Source organism: Neofelis nebulosa, chromosome 10 (genome assembly GCF_028018385.1).
Source record: "Neofelis nebulosa isolate mNeoNeb1 chromosome 10, mNeoNeb1.pri, whole genome shotgun sequence".
Classification (NCBI taxonomy): domain Eukaryota; kingdom Metazoa; phylum Chordata; class Mammalia; order Carnivora; family Felidae; genus Neofelis; species Neofelis nebulosa.
Genome location: NC_080791.1, coordinates 81,973,834 through 81,990,194, shown reverse-complemented (window position 1 = coordinate 81,990,194; position 16,361 = coordinate 81,973,834). Strand labels below are relative to the sequence as shown.

The 16,361-nt window shown below is 38.5% G+C and overlaps 1 protein-coding gene across 1 annotated transcript in view; it reads left to right on the top strand.

Annotated features, from left to right (window-relative positions):
• Positions 1–15,538, top strand: part of CCDC34 (coiled-coil domain containing 34) — an 80,132-nt gene extending 64,594 nt beyond the window's left edge. The window contains exon 6 of the mRNA XM_058688508.1: positions 15,449–15,538. Coding sequence (XP_058544491.1) covers positions 15,449–15,471 — 23 coding nt within the window. The 3' untranslated portion in view covers positions 15,472–15,538. The remainder of the gene's footprint in view (positions 1–15,448) is intronic.
• The last annotated feature ends 823 nt before the right edge of the window (positions 15,539–16,361 follow it).

Genomic DNA, 16,361 nt, shown 5'->3' with positions numbered 1-16,361 from the left:
TAATCAAGATTTTTAAAGTTTATTTATTTATTTTGAAAGAGAGAGTGAGAGTGGGAGAGGGGCAGAGAGAGAGGGAGACAGAGGATCTGAAGCAGGCTCTGTGCTGACAGCAGAGACCCGGATGTGGGGCTCAAACTCATGAACTGAGAGACCGTGACCTGAGCTGACGTCGGATGCTTAACCACCTGAGCCACCCAGGCACCCCTATAATCAAGATTTTTATGCTCAAGAAAACAGGGTATATCAAAACACAAAATAGCAGATCAATGGAACTGAATAGAGAGTTTAGAAACTAGAGAGTCTAAAACCATGCTTTTATGGTCAATTAATCTATGACAAAGGAGGCAAGAATATGCAATGAGAAAATGTCTCTTCAACAAATGGTGCTGGGAAAACTGGACAGCAACATGCAAAAGAATGAAACTGGACCACTTTCTTATACCATAAAAAATTCAAAATGGATTAAAGATCTAAATGAGAGATTTGAAACCATAAAATTCTTAGAAGAAAACATAGACAGTAATTTCTTTGACATTGGCCATAGCAACATTTCTCTAGATGTCTCTTCTGGCAAGGAAAACAGGCAAAATTAAACTAGTAGGACTTTACCAACAAAACAAAACAAAGCAAAAACATTTGCATAGCAAAAAAAAAATCAACAAAACAAAAAGGCAACCTACTGAATGGGAGAAGATATTTGCAAATGATATATCCAATAAAAGGTTAATATGTAAAATATATAAAGAGCCTATACAACTCAACACTAAAAAAATAAATAATCTGATTAAAAATGGGCAGGGGATCTGAATAGACATTTTTCCAAAGAAGACATACAGATAGCCAACAGACAAATGAAAAAATACTCAACATCTCTAATTATGAGGGAGATGCAAATTAAAACCACAATAAGGTATCACTTTATACCTGTCAAAATGGCTAAAATTAAAAAGACAAGAAATAACAAATTTGGCAAGGATTCAGAGAAAAAGGAACACTTGTGCACTGTTGGTGGGAATGTAAACTGGTACAGCTACTGTGAAGATTGTCTGGAGGTTTCTCAAAAAATTAAAAATAAAATTACCATATGATCTGGTAATTCCACTACTGGGTATTAGAAGAATACAAAACACTAATTCAAAAAGATATATGCACCCTTATGTTTATTGCAGCATTATTTACAGTAGCCAAGATATGAAAGCCATCCAAGTATCTAACCATAGTTGCATGAATAAAGAAGATGTGGTATGTTATACACACACACACACACATATATATATATATATATATATATATATATATAGGAATACTAGCCATAAATATGTGGTATGTTATATATATACATATATATTGTATATATTCCTATATATATATATATATGGAATATATTCCGTATATATATATAGGAATATTAACCATAAAAAGAATGATAGTGTGCCATTTGTAACAACATAGATGGACCTAGAGGTATAATACTAAGTGAAATAAATAAGTCAGAGAAGGGCAGGTATCAAATAATTTCACTCATGTGGAATATAAGAAACAAAACAAAAGAACAAAGAAAAAAAGAGACAAAAGACCAGACTCTTAAAGTCAGAGAACAAACTGGTGGTATCCAGAGGGGAGGTGGGTGTGGGAACACTTGAAATAGATAAAGAGAATTAAGAGTACACTTATCTTGATGACCACTGAGGAATATATAGAAGCATTGAATCATTATATTGTACACCTGAAACTAATATAGCACTGTAAATTATACTTGAATTAAAAAAAAAAGAAAATATTAGTGTAAAGAAGATAACTTGCTAGTTAGTAATAGAACTGGGTTTGAAAATACCTAGCATAACACCTGACATATAATAGGCATTGGTAATAGTAACTATGTTATTGTACCTAAATAAAAGGAAATATATCAGAATAACAGGATTCTTCTCTTTTCTCATGAATACTAATAAATATTAGAAAGGGACAATAGTACAAAAAATACCAGACTTATAGGGCCTATTTAGGGACATCTAAACCTATGCATCAGAATGAAATAAAAAAATGAATAAACTAATTTTTAGCAAATTCGATTTCAACTCTGTTGCACCAGATGCATTAAAACAATGCTGCTACTTTTTCATCATTGGGGCCAGTTGGGTGCATGTGTTGAGTAGGCAGAGCAAGAAGAATAATAGATAATCATATCTAGGTATGTACCCCATGGTGTGAAACAAGGTTTTGTCATCACCTAAATGAACTTAGTAAGAATTCTAAACTTTTTTTGTTTGGGGACTGTTTTGCTTTTTCACGTTTTATTGTCTTGTTTTAATGTGAATGGTTGTCATGTGAGTTTATTTTTAAAACATAGTCCTCCAAACCCCACTTTCTCCTTCCTTCTCCTATATCTCAGCCCTATCCATGGCCCCAACACACACACACACACACACACACACACACCCGAGTTAGCTTTTAACACGCTATCATTAAGCATAAAAAGACCAAAGAATGTTTGTGACCAGTATGCAGGAACCAAAAAGATTTCTCACATTCTAAAAAAGAATCTTTGGCATTAATGGAGAAACCAGAACCAATTGTAAAGCATAATTACTGCACACACATGCAGTATGTGTGAATCTACGATCATTCCTTTAATTTCTCATACCAGAGAAAACTTAGACAATGTGTCCGTTGTTTCAATTCCCACGCATACTCCTCCCAGATCCTGCTAAAACATTGCTTTGTTTATACATTTATATAAAATGCAAGCAAATACCCAAGCTCAACTTCTTGGAAATCTGGTTTGAGTTCTTGAAGGAGATTCAGAGTTTTGGCTCTTCATGCAAGTTAAAAAAAAATGGGTCACACAGCTAGCTTCATGGCTCCAATTTCAGCAACCAAATGGTCTCATGTAAATAAAGTGGCTATCTTCCACTCCCAGGCAATAACCACCACTTCAGGAAGCTACGTAGTGAACTCATTTTTAGTAAGGAAACCCCTTATTTTATTACTTTTGTGAAACTATTTTCCCAGCAGTCTTTAAAAGTGTTTAGATGTCTTCCTACCACATGAGGAGTTCTGAAACATTATTCATAACCTTTTTTTTGTGCTCTGTGATACAATTATACATAAAAATAATCATAATTGTGATAACTAAGACTAGTGGGGATTTTACTATGTTCCAAGCACCTCACTAAGTCCTTTATGAGTACAGTTGACAGAATTTGCTCAGTATCACCACTGGGCTGATATTACTAATATACTCATTTTTATGGTGACTTTTGTTCTGTATCAAATTTGTCAAAACGCTGTTACCCAACTCTTCTGTTTTTAGAGAAAACACTCTTGGAAATCATCATAATTTTTATCACTTATTAATTTCTGCTTGATTTTCATAAAACAATGTTATTTATTCAGTTCCTAGTTTTATGTATATGTAATGACCTAGGAACTCCACTGTGCTATTCACTGGGCATGCAGAGATCAGTGGGGTATTATTTTCCCATCCTCAGAGCTCGTAGTGTAGGAGGGAAGCCAAAAATGTAAACAAAAATTATTGCATAATAAATTCAGTGATGCAAATATGTGCAAGATATAGAGATGGCAGAGAGGAGGAAACACAGGAGAGGGATGGGAAACATCAAAGAAGACTAGCTGATGCAGGAACAGAAAATTCAAGGACAAAAAGAGATCAATAAAAGGAGAAAGACATCACACGGAAAACAGGCAATGTGTGCGAAGACATAGAAGCATAAAACCATTAGGTATGTTTAATACATAAGAACCCATCATATAAAATGTGCCATTGGCAGTAAGATTTGAGGTGGGGGGGCACCTGAAGGGCTCAGTCAGTTAAACGTCCAACTCTTGCTTTCTGCTCAGGTCATGATCTCACAGTTCATGGTTTCGAGCACCACATTGGGCATTGTGCTGGCAGTGTGAAGTCTGTTTGGGACTGTCTCTCTTCCCCTTCTGCTCTCAATCTCCTCTCTCTCTCTCTCTCTCTCTCTCAAAATAAATAGGTAAACTTAACAAAAAAGATTAAGTGGAAGAGGAGGAAAGGAAGGCAAGTATCTGACAGGGAAGGACCAAGGAAGCAATGCTAAAGGGTTTAGACTTTATTCCATAGGTAATGAATGAGTGTGTGTAAGTTTCAAATGGTTGAGAGACAAGATATGCTTATGTTTGACAAAATCTGCTTCAATAGTCACTAAGCAAAAAACATTGAGACCTTGAAGTTAACTTTAGTAGTATGAAGTGAGAGGTAAGAGAAGATTTGAGAGATATTTAGGGGTCAAAATCAGCAGGATTTGTTTGATGTGGGAGGCAAGGAGAAGAAAAGAATCTAGTATGACTAAGTTTTCAGAGGTGGCAGGTATTACTTCAGCCTGGACCTGCTGTTTATAAAACTCCCCCGTCCTCCAGAATAGCACAGAGTTTCACTTCCCCCCGATAAGAGAAGTCCAGGGGTAGATGGTTTAGGCTGATATGGCTCCATGGGGTCAGTAGAGCACCATGCTATCTTTCTGCTTTATCATCTTACTGCATAGCTTCCAACTTGAAAGTCACTTCTAGTCAAATTAGATGTTGGAGCTCCAGTTATCATGTCCATGTTGCAGGACAGAAGATGGAAGAAAGACAGAAGCACAGAGAAGAGCCCTTCCCCAGCTGAATCAACTTCCTTTAAGTCGTGTTCCTGAGAATCCCATATAACATCTGTACATCGTTGGCCATAACTTAGTCACGTGGCTCTACTTAAATGCTAATTTGTCTGGGGAATAAGTCATTCTGGGCACCATTGTGCCGGGGTTTTTATTAAGGAGGGAGAAAGAGAGAATGAATAGTCCTGGGATTGGCAGCTGGTAGTATATGGTTCATGAGCCTTGGTGAAAAATAATGGCACAAAGAGAAAATCAGGGAAAAAAACTTTGCAGAGCTTCGAGAAGAAATAAACAGAAGAGGATTCAGTGAGAAGAATATAATTGGAGGCAGAAATAGAATTAAAAAGAATGATGCAAAAAAAAAAAATTCAAAGAGGAGAGAATGGTCAAAAGTGCCAGATACTGCAGACACTTTAAGTAAGATGAGAAATAATAAGTGTTCATTGGATTTGGTAGAAGGAAGTCATCATTGTTGATTTTCTAAATTAAAAAAAAATTCTTTTAACATTTATTTATTATTCAGAGGCAGAAAGAGAGCATGAGCAGGGGAGGGGCAGAGATAGAGGGAGACACAGAATCCGAAGCAGGCTCCAGGCTCTGAGCTCTGAGCTGTCAGCACAGAGCTGTCAGCACTGAGCCTGACTTGGGGCTCGGGCTCACAAACCGCAAGATCATGACCTGAGCTGAAGTCGGACGCTTAACCGATTGAGCCACCCAGGCGCCCTTCATTGATGATTTTCTAAAGACCAGTTTTACTGGAGTCATAGAGGGAGATACAGACTACAGTGGGTTAGAGCATGAATTAAACATTAGAAAACAGAGACAACTGTAGACAGCACCTTTTAAAAACTTGGCAGGTATGAGAGAAGGCTGTAGCCAAGAGACAGGATTCATACTTAAGCGAGTATTCAGAATCTGAACACTGAATGTGTTGTTGGCTGATGAGAGGGAATTAGGAAAGAAGAGATACAAATGGAAGTCCTGATTCTGTCAGCACATCAGAATAACATGTCTGAATTCTGGGGATGATGAGCTTTTCTTTTGATGGCTGTATGGAGTGAGGGGGACAAGGCCTAACACCTAAGTCCTGCTCATATAGTATTTCCAATAGAGGAAACATGCACAAAGTTGGGACTCCAACTGTATAAAAGTGAACAAGAAATGAACCTTGACATGCAGAAGGCGGTAGTAAGAAAGCTTTCCTTTCTAAACAATGATGTTGAGTGGAGGTAGGAAATACCTCTTGAGAATTTGTTTGCACAACTCAAGGGAAGAATTTAATTTTAAAGTGATCCTTAACTGATCGTGTTTTCAAGTCACTGACAAAAGCAAATAAAAGTCCTTTCTAAAGGAAATCAAATCTAAATCAAGCTTCAAAGAATGACCCCAAAGTTCTAGGGAAAATTTGCAGCTCACAGTTAAAAGGCACAAAATGCATAAGGACACTCTTCAATACTTTTGCTTCCAGCCAAGAGGGAGTGGAGTGACAGGGATCTGATATATCCTGCCACCTGGAATAATTTTTTAAAATAGGGAAAAAATACATGAAACAACAATTTTTCAGACTTTGGACATCAGGCAACAGGCAGTGATCTCCATGTAATGGGAAACGAACCAGGTGAGCTTTACAATTGCTCTAGTTTACTGCCTGGAGAGAATTTCCAGCTCAAGTGCAAGGTGGTGGATTCCAGGCCAGAGTTAAAGAGATGGGGCTGGAAATCTGGGGAAGCCAAGGTGATAGACATTGCAGGGAAGCACACTGGAGAGGGTAGGACTGAGCAGAAGGAGGATTCTGGAGATCTGCAGAGTCCCTCTCAAGTTTTCAGCTAAGTACTGATCAGTGCATGTCTATAAAGAAACTACCTGATGCTGAGGGAAAGAAACACCACAAAGGATTACAGGATACAATTCTCAAGGCCCATATAGTGTTGGTAATAGTTCCTGCTTCCACCAGCCAGAGTCCAAAACCTCATAATCATAGCCATCCAGTAGAGTACTCAGAAGAGCTTTGCCTCAGTGGTGGGACAAAATTAGTGTGAGAATAAATGTTTCTGTGGTCCCACATAGCAAAGCTTAAAAGCATGACCAGCAGAATCAAATAGTTTCCAAGTAATTTAACTTTAACTGCACTGTAAAAGAAAGCTCGGGGACATTTAATAGCCAAAACCTGGAAACAACTCTATGTCCATCATTGTATGATAAACAAATGGTTGTATTACACAATGGAACACTACTCAGCAATTTAAAAAAATAATGTACTATAGGCATACAATTTGGATGAACCTCAATGTAATTTTATACTGAGTAAAAGAAGCCGGACTAAAAAGAATATATACTATATAATTTCATTTATACAAATTTCTAGAAAATGCAAGTTAATCTATACTGACAAAAAGTGGTGGTTGCTTGAGGACAGGGGTGTTGGGATTGGCAGGGAAGTTCTAGAGGGAGAATTCACAAAAAGCTGGGAGCAAATTTGGGAGGAGGTAATGAATATGTCCATTATTTTGATGGTGGTGATGTTTCACAGATGAATACATATGTCAAAATGTATCAAATTATACATCTTAAATATATACACTTTACTGAAGCTCAACTATATTTCAATAGTGTCTTAAAATTTAAAAAATGACACAAGCAAAGTTCAAAAGTAGATGGGAAACTTACAAAGAAAAAGGCGTAGAGGGACTCACCTTACCAAGATTTAGGACTCTTGTAAAGCCATAATGATTCAGACATTGTGTTGATACAGAGGTAGACAAATAGATCCATGGATTGGAAGAGAGAGCATAGAAACAAACCCAACTATGCATGCAAGCTTGATTCATGATCAAGTCATTGCCGGTCACGGAAGAAAAGACCATCCATTTCATAAATGGTGCTGGCAAGATCCATGTAGATTTAAAAAAAAATTGGATCCCTACCTTGTACCATACATAAAAATCAATTTTTGGTTGATGAAAGATTTAACTGTGAAAGCATAAGCATAACTCTTTCAGAACTATGTAGTTTAATACAGCCTTTTGATACAGAAGTTTTTAAGACATTAAACAACAAAATGTAAATCATAAGGGAAAAGATTGATAAATTCAACTATATTACATAACTTCAGTTTTTCAAAAATCACATTCAACAAAATCAAAAGACAAGCCATGATGTGGCATAGTATTTGTAACTTACTTTCAACAAAGGATCAGCACCTCAAAAACTTAAAGGACTTTTAAGAGTATATAAGATGTAGATATCCTAATAGAAAAATGGCCAAAATATAAACAGGCAGTTCAGGGAGGAAGAAACACAAATGGTCCATAACAGGAAAATATCTCATTAGTAACCATGGAAGTGCAACCACAATGAGTTGCCTATCATGCAATATCAACAAATTAGAAAAAAAAAATTAAGGTTCATTTTTCATGAAGTTAGCAAGGCTAACTTGCTAAACAATGTAACTTATATGTCCTGGTGGTGCCAGTATAAACTGAGAGAGTGCCATTGGAACACAGTTGATCATTGCAGAGGACAGTTAGAGCCTCTACATGCTTTGCAACCTAACAAGGTTACTCCTAGGTATATGTCCTGAAACTGTTTTAATTCCTTCCTTCCTTCCTTCCTTCCTTCCTTCCTTCCTTCCTTCCTTCCTTCCTTCCTTCCTTCCTTCCTTCCTCCCTTCCTCCCTCCCTCCGTCCCTCCCTCCCTCCCTCCCTCCCTCGCTCCCTCCCTCCCTTCTTGCCTCCCTTCCTGCCTCCCTCCCTCCCTCTCTTCCTCCCACCCTCCCTCAGTTCTCCCTCCCTCCCCCCTCTTCCTCCCTTCTCTTCCTTCCTTCCTTCCCTCCTCTCTCTCTCTTTCTTTCTTTTCTTTCTCCTTCCTTTCTCTCTTTCTTTCCTTTTCTTCCTCTTTCTTTCTTTTTCTTTCTTTCCTTCTTCATTCTTTTCTCTCTTTCTTTCCTCTTTCTTTTCTTTCTTTCTCCTCTTTCTTTCTTTCTTTCTTTCTTTCTTTCTTTCTTTCTTTCTTTCTTTCTTTCCCCTTCATTCTGTTCCTCTTTGTTTCTTTCTTTTTATTCTTTTCTTTCTTTCTTTCTTTCTTTCTTTCTTTCTTTCTTTCTTTCGCTTTCTTTCTTTCTTTCTGAGAACATGCAAACAAGGGAGGGCAAAGGGTGAAGGAGAGAGAGAATCCTAAGCACACCCCATGCTCAGCGCAGAGCTCAATGCAGGACTTGACCTCATGACTGTGAGATCATGACCTGAGCCTAAATCATGAGTCAGACACGTAACTGACTGAGTCACCCAGGTGCCCCTAATTTTTCTTGAATATGGTAAGATCATCCTGGTGGATATTTCAGCCTTTAAAACAAAAACAAAAAGCAAAAAATGATGACCAGGATATGATAGAATTAAAGAGAACAGAATAGAAATAGAAAATATCATGATACATTGCTGATGGTAAAGTTGTGTATTATTTTCTTAAATTTTTTGGATTGCTAATAGTAAAATTTTGTATTCTATTAATCATTTTGGGTTATGTTGTAAAACATATTTTTTGTTATGAGTTGTGTTAAAATTTTTTTGAAAGCCACTTCCCTAAATAAATCCTTAGTATGCACTAGGACACAATTATAAGAATGTCTAAATGGTATTGCCTTATGAAAACAGCAAGCTGAAAACAGCTCAGATATCCAACAACAGTAACGTGATAAATAAATTGTTGATTAGTTATGTAATGGAATATTGTACAGAAATAAAAGTGAAGGAGCCTTGTGGATTAGTCATGAAATGAAATACTCAACAGAAATGAAAATAAAGGAACAACATGGTACCTTTATAGATCTTAAAATTAGGTAAATCTTAAAGCATAAGATTGAGCAAAAGAAATGAGTCACAGAATATAATCAGTATAATTTTATTTATATGAAATTTGAAACTAAGCAAAACTGGATAATATGTTGTTTAAGTCTCCATACATAGGTGTTAAAACTGCAATGTGGGTGTATACAAAGCACCCCCATTTGAAGGTACTAACAGTGCTCTACTAATCTGGGTGATGGGGACACATGAGCTTGTATTTCTATTATTATTTAACCCAAACAGATATGCTGATATGCATGGTGTATTTCACAACTTTATTAAGATAGAAACAAGCTAGAGAAAGCTTAATTGGTGGAGTAAGATCCTTGAGGCAATGCATCAGATGGGATTTAGAACACAAGTGAGTTAGACATTTTATGAACAGAAAGAAGGGCAACCCCTATTCTGAGAGCAGAGCAGGAAGAGGGAAGGATGAGAGTGGTTGCAGGTATAGTATGGAGTGAGAAGATACAGTGAAAAGCTTGATGGAGTTAAAGTCTGATGGGCTGTCTTTAGAAATATCATTAATATTTAATTATTGGAGAATAGTATTATCTAATGTAACAATGATGAAAATGCTGCATATCTGGGTTGTCCAATATGGCAGCCAAAGCCACATGTGGCTTTTGAGTGTTTGTAATGTGCCTAATGTCTCTGAAGAACTAAATATTTCATTTTATTTCACTTCTATTAATTTAAATTCAAAGAGCCATATGAGACTAGTAGCTACATATTGGAGATCTCCATTCTAGCTCTTCAGTGAACTGATCTTCCTGATCTTTGGATAGCAAACTCTGAGATCCCCTATCACTGAGCAAGATGGCTGGGGAGAGCTCCCTTTTAGGTAAACAAATAGGTGGAACCCTCTTCTCTCATAAAAACCCAAAGTCAGCTTCCAAGGACATCTAGTAAAGCCAGCTAGTTCTCCTAGGAGAATTGTGGAATAGGGGTTTAGTACAGCAGGAAGCAGGGGCAGAGAACAGAGAAGTCAACTGAGTTCCCATCTTGGGATGCTTTGTGTATTAACTTAGCCGGGAATGTTCTTGCCCTAGATGAGAGTTTCTTAACCTCAGTGCTATTATCATTTTAGGCTGGATAATTCTTTGTTACAGAAGGCTGTGATGGATTCTTTAAGAACGTAGGAGGGGTTAGGGCGCCTGCTGAGAATGAAAAGGTAAATTTGGGTAGAGGCATGGGGAGGGTAGCAAAATGTCAGAAAAGTATTTCACAAAGTGAAACAGGCACAGCACTGGTGATTCCTGGAAGCGATTATCCTGGGCACATAGGCAATGTTGTTTTTAAATTGTAATAGTTATGAATTTATTTTATTGTAAAGGTTTGCTCAATTTTATAGTTTTGTTTTTATTTGGATGTTTATTAGGAAAAAACAATTAGCACATCAAAGTGGATATTTGATGGATATTACGTATAAAGCAAAATGCTGTTTTAAAATGGAGTCAACTCCAGGAAGTGTAATTAGTAAACATGAACTCAGACGCTACTTTGATCAGACAAAAATTCCAAAGGTGGTGCGCAAAATTTTGAGAAACTTTGATTTAAATATGATATCCAACAGGCAGTTGGGAAAAGTCAGTGCCCTGCTGAGACTCCTCCTGAAATCACAGCTTTGTCGTGGCTCAGACAGTAATTCTTCATTGAGAAGCTCCTGTGCTTTCACAGGAGCAACTGGATGTTGCCAGTAACTGTTGAAAATACTGGATTTTCTAGAATCAAGGCAAGCAAGATAAACTGGAGGGTGAAATAGTCCACTTTTTTTTTTTTTTGGCTTAAAACCACACAGATTTCTTATTCTGCAATTCTGGAAATCAGAAATCTTACGTGGGTCTCACTGGGCTGGTATTGAGGTGACGGCAGGGCTGTCTTCTTTTCTGGAAGTGCTGGGGGAGAATCCATCTCCTTGCCTTTTCAGCTCCTAGAGGCCGCCTGCATTTCTTGGTTTATGGCTCCGTCTGTCTTTCAGCTGAGTCTTTCTCTGCTATCATACCTCTAGCTCTCTCCCGCCTCCCTCTCCCTGTTGTCCGTTCTCAAATTGAGCAACCCCTACCCCTCTTGCTGGTCTTGCTGTATGTGGAAGAGAAGGGGACAGCAACATATAATTATTGCAGGAACCTAGTATGGTCATAAAGTTCTGAACTCTGCTGTGAAAACAAGTGAGAGTTAACCACGAGAGCTGAGAACATCTCTGGGGTGACATTTCACCAGGCAGGCAGGGATGACAAGAAACCGAGGGAAGTGACATTATGAAAGCTCAGAGGGATGGAATGGCATGATGAGTAGGTGTTGTGTGAGATGCTCCAGAAAGGTCTTCCTAATTCCTTCCTAATAGCCTTGATGGTTGAATGGTCTAGTCACTAGAGTGCTGCATTTTACTCAACGGTTAATACATCCCTTTTAAACTGTGCTATCCTTTTTGGGAGGACTAAGGCAGGAAGCTGTGATCATTGCTTAGGTTTGGTTACAGCCCAATCTAGACAATGGGTGTGGGTCACAGAATAGAGAACAGAACTCATGAGAGCAGCCAAGGATCTGGAACCTGACGTTGCCTGTGTGAAGTGTTCTAGGGCAATGTCTCATGAACCACAGGCCACCGATTAATTAGAAGACGGAAATGGACAGTTTCTCAGAAGGCCTCACTCAAAGATGACTATTCACATAGTCATTCATCAAATATCTACTGGAAGTATAGTTAATGTTGCGGGGGCTGTGTTGGATGTTGGGAATACAACTGATTGATATGACATGGTCCCTACCTTCATGGAGCTTACATGGAAGCAACTTATGTGAACTAGCAAACAATCACCGTTGATTTGGGCTTTTCCAAAGCCATTGGAAATGTCAGTGCAAAAACAACAGAATTTAGAGGCAATACTGGTTTATGTTCACTGAGACAAGTCCTCTATATATTCACTATGTTGCATCTTTAGATTCTCCACAGAGCCAGCCCGGGAGACTGGTATGCTCTTACAGTTGAAAAAATGCTTTCAAATTGCTACTTTCCTAGAAACATCTCAGTTTGCCACTAATCCCAGGCATGCCTGTGGGAAAGCTAGAATGCCTTGATGGCAGTATCCACAGGCTTTTCCTTAAATGTTAGCAAATATATACTAATTTGTTCAATCCTTTTAAATACTCCAAACAATGGGCTAAAGAAGTAACTGGATAAGCATGGAAAACATCATAATTATGGGAAAGAGTAAAGAACTTCAAAGTTCATATTCTTTGAGTTCTGGATATCTCAAGACTATATCCAGTAGATGTCAATAGCTTCTTAACTTGGGGTCCTTGGAGTCCTAGAGGGTCAGTTGACTCCCATCAGGGTAATCCATATATTTCCTGAGGTTGTATGGAAAAATGTATAGGTATGGGCCAGAACTCTCATCAGATTCTCAAAATGACTCCCTGAAAGTCAAGAATTACTTCTGTAGATCCCTAAAAAATGCTCCCATGAGTGCTCTCTATGAGAATAGTCATGGATGACTTTACACAATTGCCATAGCTCAGGAGGCAGTGCAGCAGGACCTGGGAGACCTGGTCTCCTGTCCCAGCTCTCTTGTTAGAGCCACATGACCTGTACAAGTCTTGGCCCATCTGGGCCTCAGTTTCTTGTCTATGAAATGGGAGAAAGGATGTTCTTGCTTTTAGGTTTCTGTGTGGAATGATTGGATGTATGTGAAAATGCTCTAGAGACTTCAGGGTGCTATCTAAAAACAAGAGGCTTTAGAAAATGTTTACTCTCTGTACCTGTAGCACTGTTAAGTTCTTGGTCACTAGAGGGAGCTTCAGGATTCAGGGGAGAGAAAAGCCCTTGGCGTGTCTCCTTTTTCTGAAAACTTAAGGCCTCTATGAGGAATTCTTTTAAGAAGTTTTACATTTTAAAAATGTCCATTTAGATTTTTCTTTGGTTTTTATTCAGATAAAGATCTATAAAGGCATATATGACCACAGTTCCTTGTGACACAGATTTTCCCACCCATTAGCCTATAAGTTTCTTCTGAGTTTCTCTGGCATTTAAAAAAAAAAAAAATGGTAGAAAACAATTTTCCAGAAGGCTGTATGAAGAAAGGACTTTTCCATTAGCAAAGTTGATTCATTATAAATTTTATGACACATGGTAATGGTTGTTTGAGGATATTTGTGCCCAGGCAGGATGGGGAAGTACATTGTCTGCCTTTGGCATGAAATTAGAACTCTTACTTTGGGTTTTCTGATGGCACTTTCTGCAGTTCTTAATTGGTGTGCTTTTTTTTCATGTTAAAGCTTCCCCTTTGAAAGCAGCTACACCAGAGGACCCAGATCAGTTTAAAGGAGGAGGTATGAGAGAGTGAAAGACACTAACATTGCATATTAGGGACTCAGGATCTCACTGACTTACTGTATGTTTTGGGGAAATTTTTTCCCCTTTTAAGACCTCAGTTTCTCTCTCTGCTTCTAGCCAATGCCGTATCCCCTCTAGCCCATGCATATACACCCATGGTCAGATGGGTTTTCTTCATGAAATAGGGAACAATCAGTGACCAGATTCAGGCCCCACATTATGCAAGGCAAAATTTTGTAGGAGCACAAAGCTCTTATATTTATTTGATTTTCTTTTTTTTTTTTTAATTTTTAACGTTTATTTATTTTTGAGAAAGAGAGCAAGAGCAGGGGAGAGGAAGACAGAGAGGGAGACACAGAATCTAAAGCAGCTCCAGGCTCTGAGCTGTCAACATAGAGCCCAGCATGGGGCTTGAACTCATGAACCTCGAGATCATGACCTGAGCTGAAGTCAGACGCTCAACCAATTGGGCCACCCAGGTGCCCCTGTATTTACTTGATTTTCAATCCAAATGTATTTGGACGAGGTAGAGTCTTGTATTTCTCTTCCTTGTGGACCTTCAGATTGTATGTATTTCAGTCCTGCAGTGAAACATGACTGCAGAAGACAGCGAACATCATTGTTGTTGTTTTTTTTTTTCGCCCACGCACATTTGCATGTAAACACTTACTTGTAAAGACTTCGTTGCTAGTAACCCATTAGCAAAACTGGCCAATGAAACAGTCAGGCACAGACGTACCGCATTTTCTTGATTCTTGATTTTAATTCTTAAAAACCCGGGGCAGGTCTATGATTTATTTAAAGAACTGTTGACCACCCCGCCTGAACAGCTATTTTAAATCTATGGTGTTTCCTGTAATCAGTGGCCTTTTGGAGTTGAGGAAGTATTCTAGAAAAGACTTTATTTTCATTTTGTATATTTTTCACATCTGGATGCTGAAAAACTTCTCTCCGCTGCCACATTCATTCCCTCGTTGCGGCTACTGGTGTCTCAGAAGTCACCCTAGCAGAAAGGATTTCCCTCTGCTGACAAAGAGGCTGGAGGCTGCAGGTTATAAAGGATGAAGCCCTGCTCCGTCCGATCTTTGCAGCTTCTGAGAAACAGCTGCCTATCCATGGACAGGCACTTGTTGCGTGCGGGCTTTCCCCCTGAATTCTAACTCACGGAGGCTAATCAGCTGGCTTGGGTCAGAACATGTGAGCAATAGGAAATTTTTGAAAACGATGCAAAATGTTTGATCAACAATTTCATTAGTGATTATAGTCCGAGCTACTTTCTCCCCTTTTTCTTTCCCAGAGGCTACTGTTTCTTCTTATAGCTTTCGGGGAGTGAAGGTCAGAAGGTGGGTTATAGAATCACTGTTCCCTAGTTTAGGGCTTCACCAGTTTTAAGGCACCTATGCGTCATGGGGGGCATCCTGTTAAAATGCAGATTCTGATTCAGCAAATCTGGGAGTGGGGTGGGAGGAGCTGAAGGTCTGCTTTGCTGAGAAGCTCCTAGGCAGTGACCCTGCTGCTGGTCTTTGGAGCACACTGGGTAGCAAGCCCCGGTTAATTTTTCTCTCTCTTTCCTGTTTCGAGCTGACAAATGTTCATAGGATTAAGAATAATTTTTCTAATCTGATCCACAGGCACTGTCAGAAGCGAAGAATGAATAAATAATGATTTCAAAGCCTGTGGGAAATCATGAGGTCACAGATCCTATCTTCCGAATTAACAGTTAAGCTTGGTAAGCCATGACTTTGAATTCTAATTTATTGTAAAGCAAAATATGGAGAATAGACCCGCAGTGTGCACAAATGCAGAGAAGAGAACTCAGGCCGGTCTGCCTTTTCTCATGAGACGGCAAAGCAACTGTTTATTGGAGGTCATTAGTATCGTTATTATTTATTGGCAAGCATTGTGTTCTGTACTGCGTTGAAGTAGGAATCCAGTGAGGACTGAATGAGAAATTGTGTACCAATTCCTCTGGCTCTGAATCATCTGTGTACTTTCTCTTCACTACCAGGAACCCAGTCTAATTATTGCTTACGCAAAGGGATGAATCTTTCTCAGGTGTGAAGAAATTTGGGGTCTTGTATATTCTCAGGACAGCTATTTTTCGTGTTTTTGTACTGAGTTTTTAGACTTTTAGTTTGGTTTATTACACGTTGCTTTGGATCTGCTCTTATTTCCACAATTTCTGTTTTCTTGGTTACACTGTAAATTCATTGTAATTGGTGGTCATTTCTTCTATTTTATGGGACTGGAAAATTGGAAGTGAATTTTAAGCTCATCATTTTCAATTTCCTCAATATTTGATTTTCTACAAGCTAGCCTTGAAGCACATTTAATGATGGGGATTTTAGTACTTTACATTTTATCCTTGAATGACTCTGTTAGGAAGACCTTCCTAATATTTTTTAAATTTTTATTTATTTATTTATTTATTTTGAGAGAGAGGGTGAGCACAACGAGGGAGGAAGGGAAAGAAAGGGAGAGGACAATCCCAAGCAAGCTCTGCACTGTCAGCGCAGAGCCCCATGTGGGGCTAGATTTCACGAA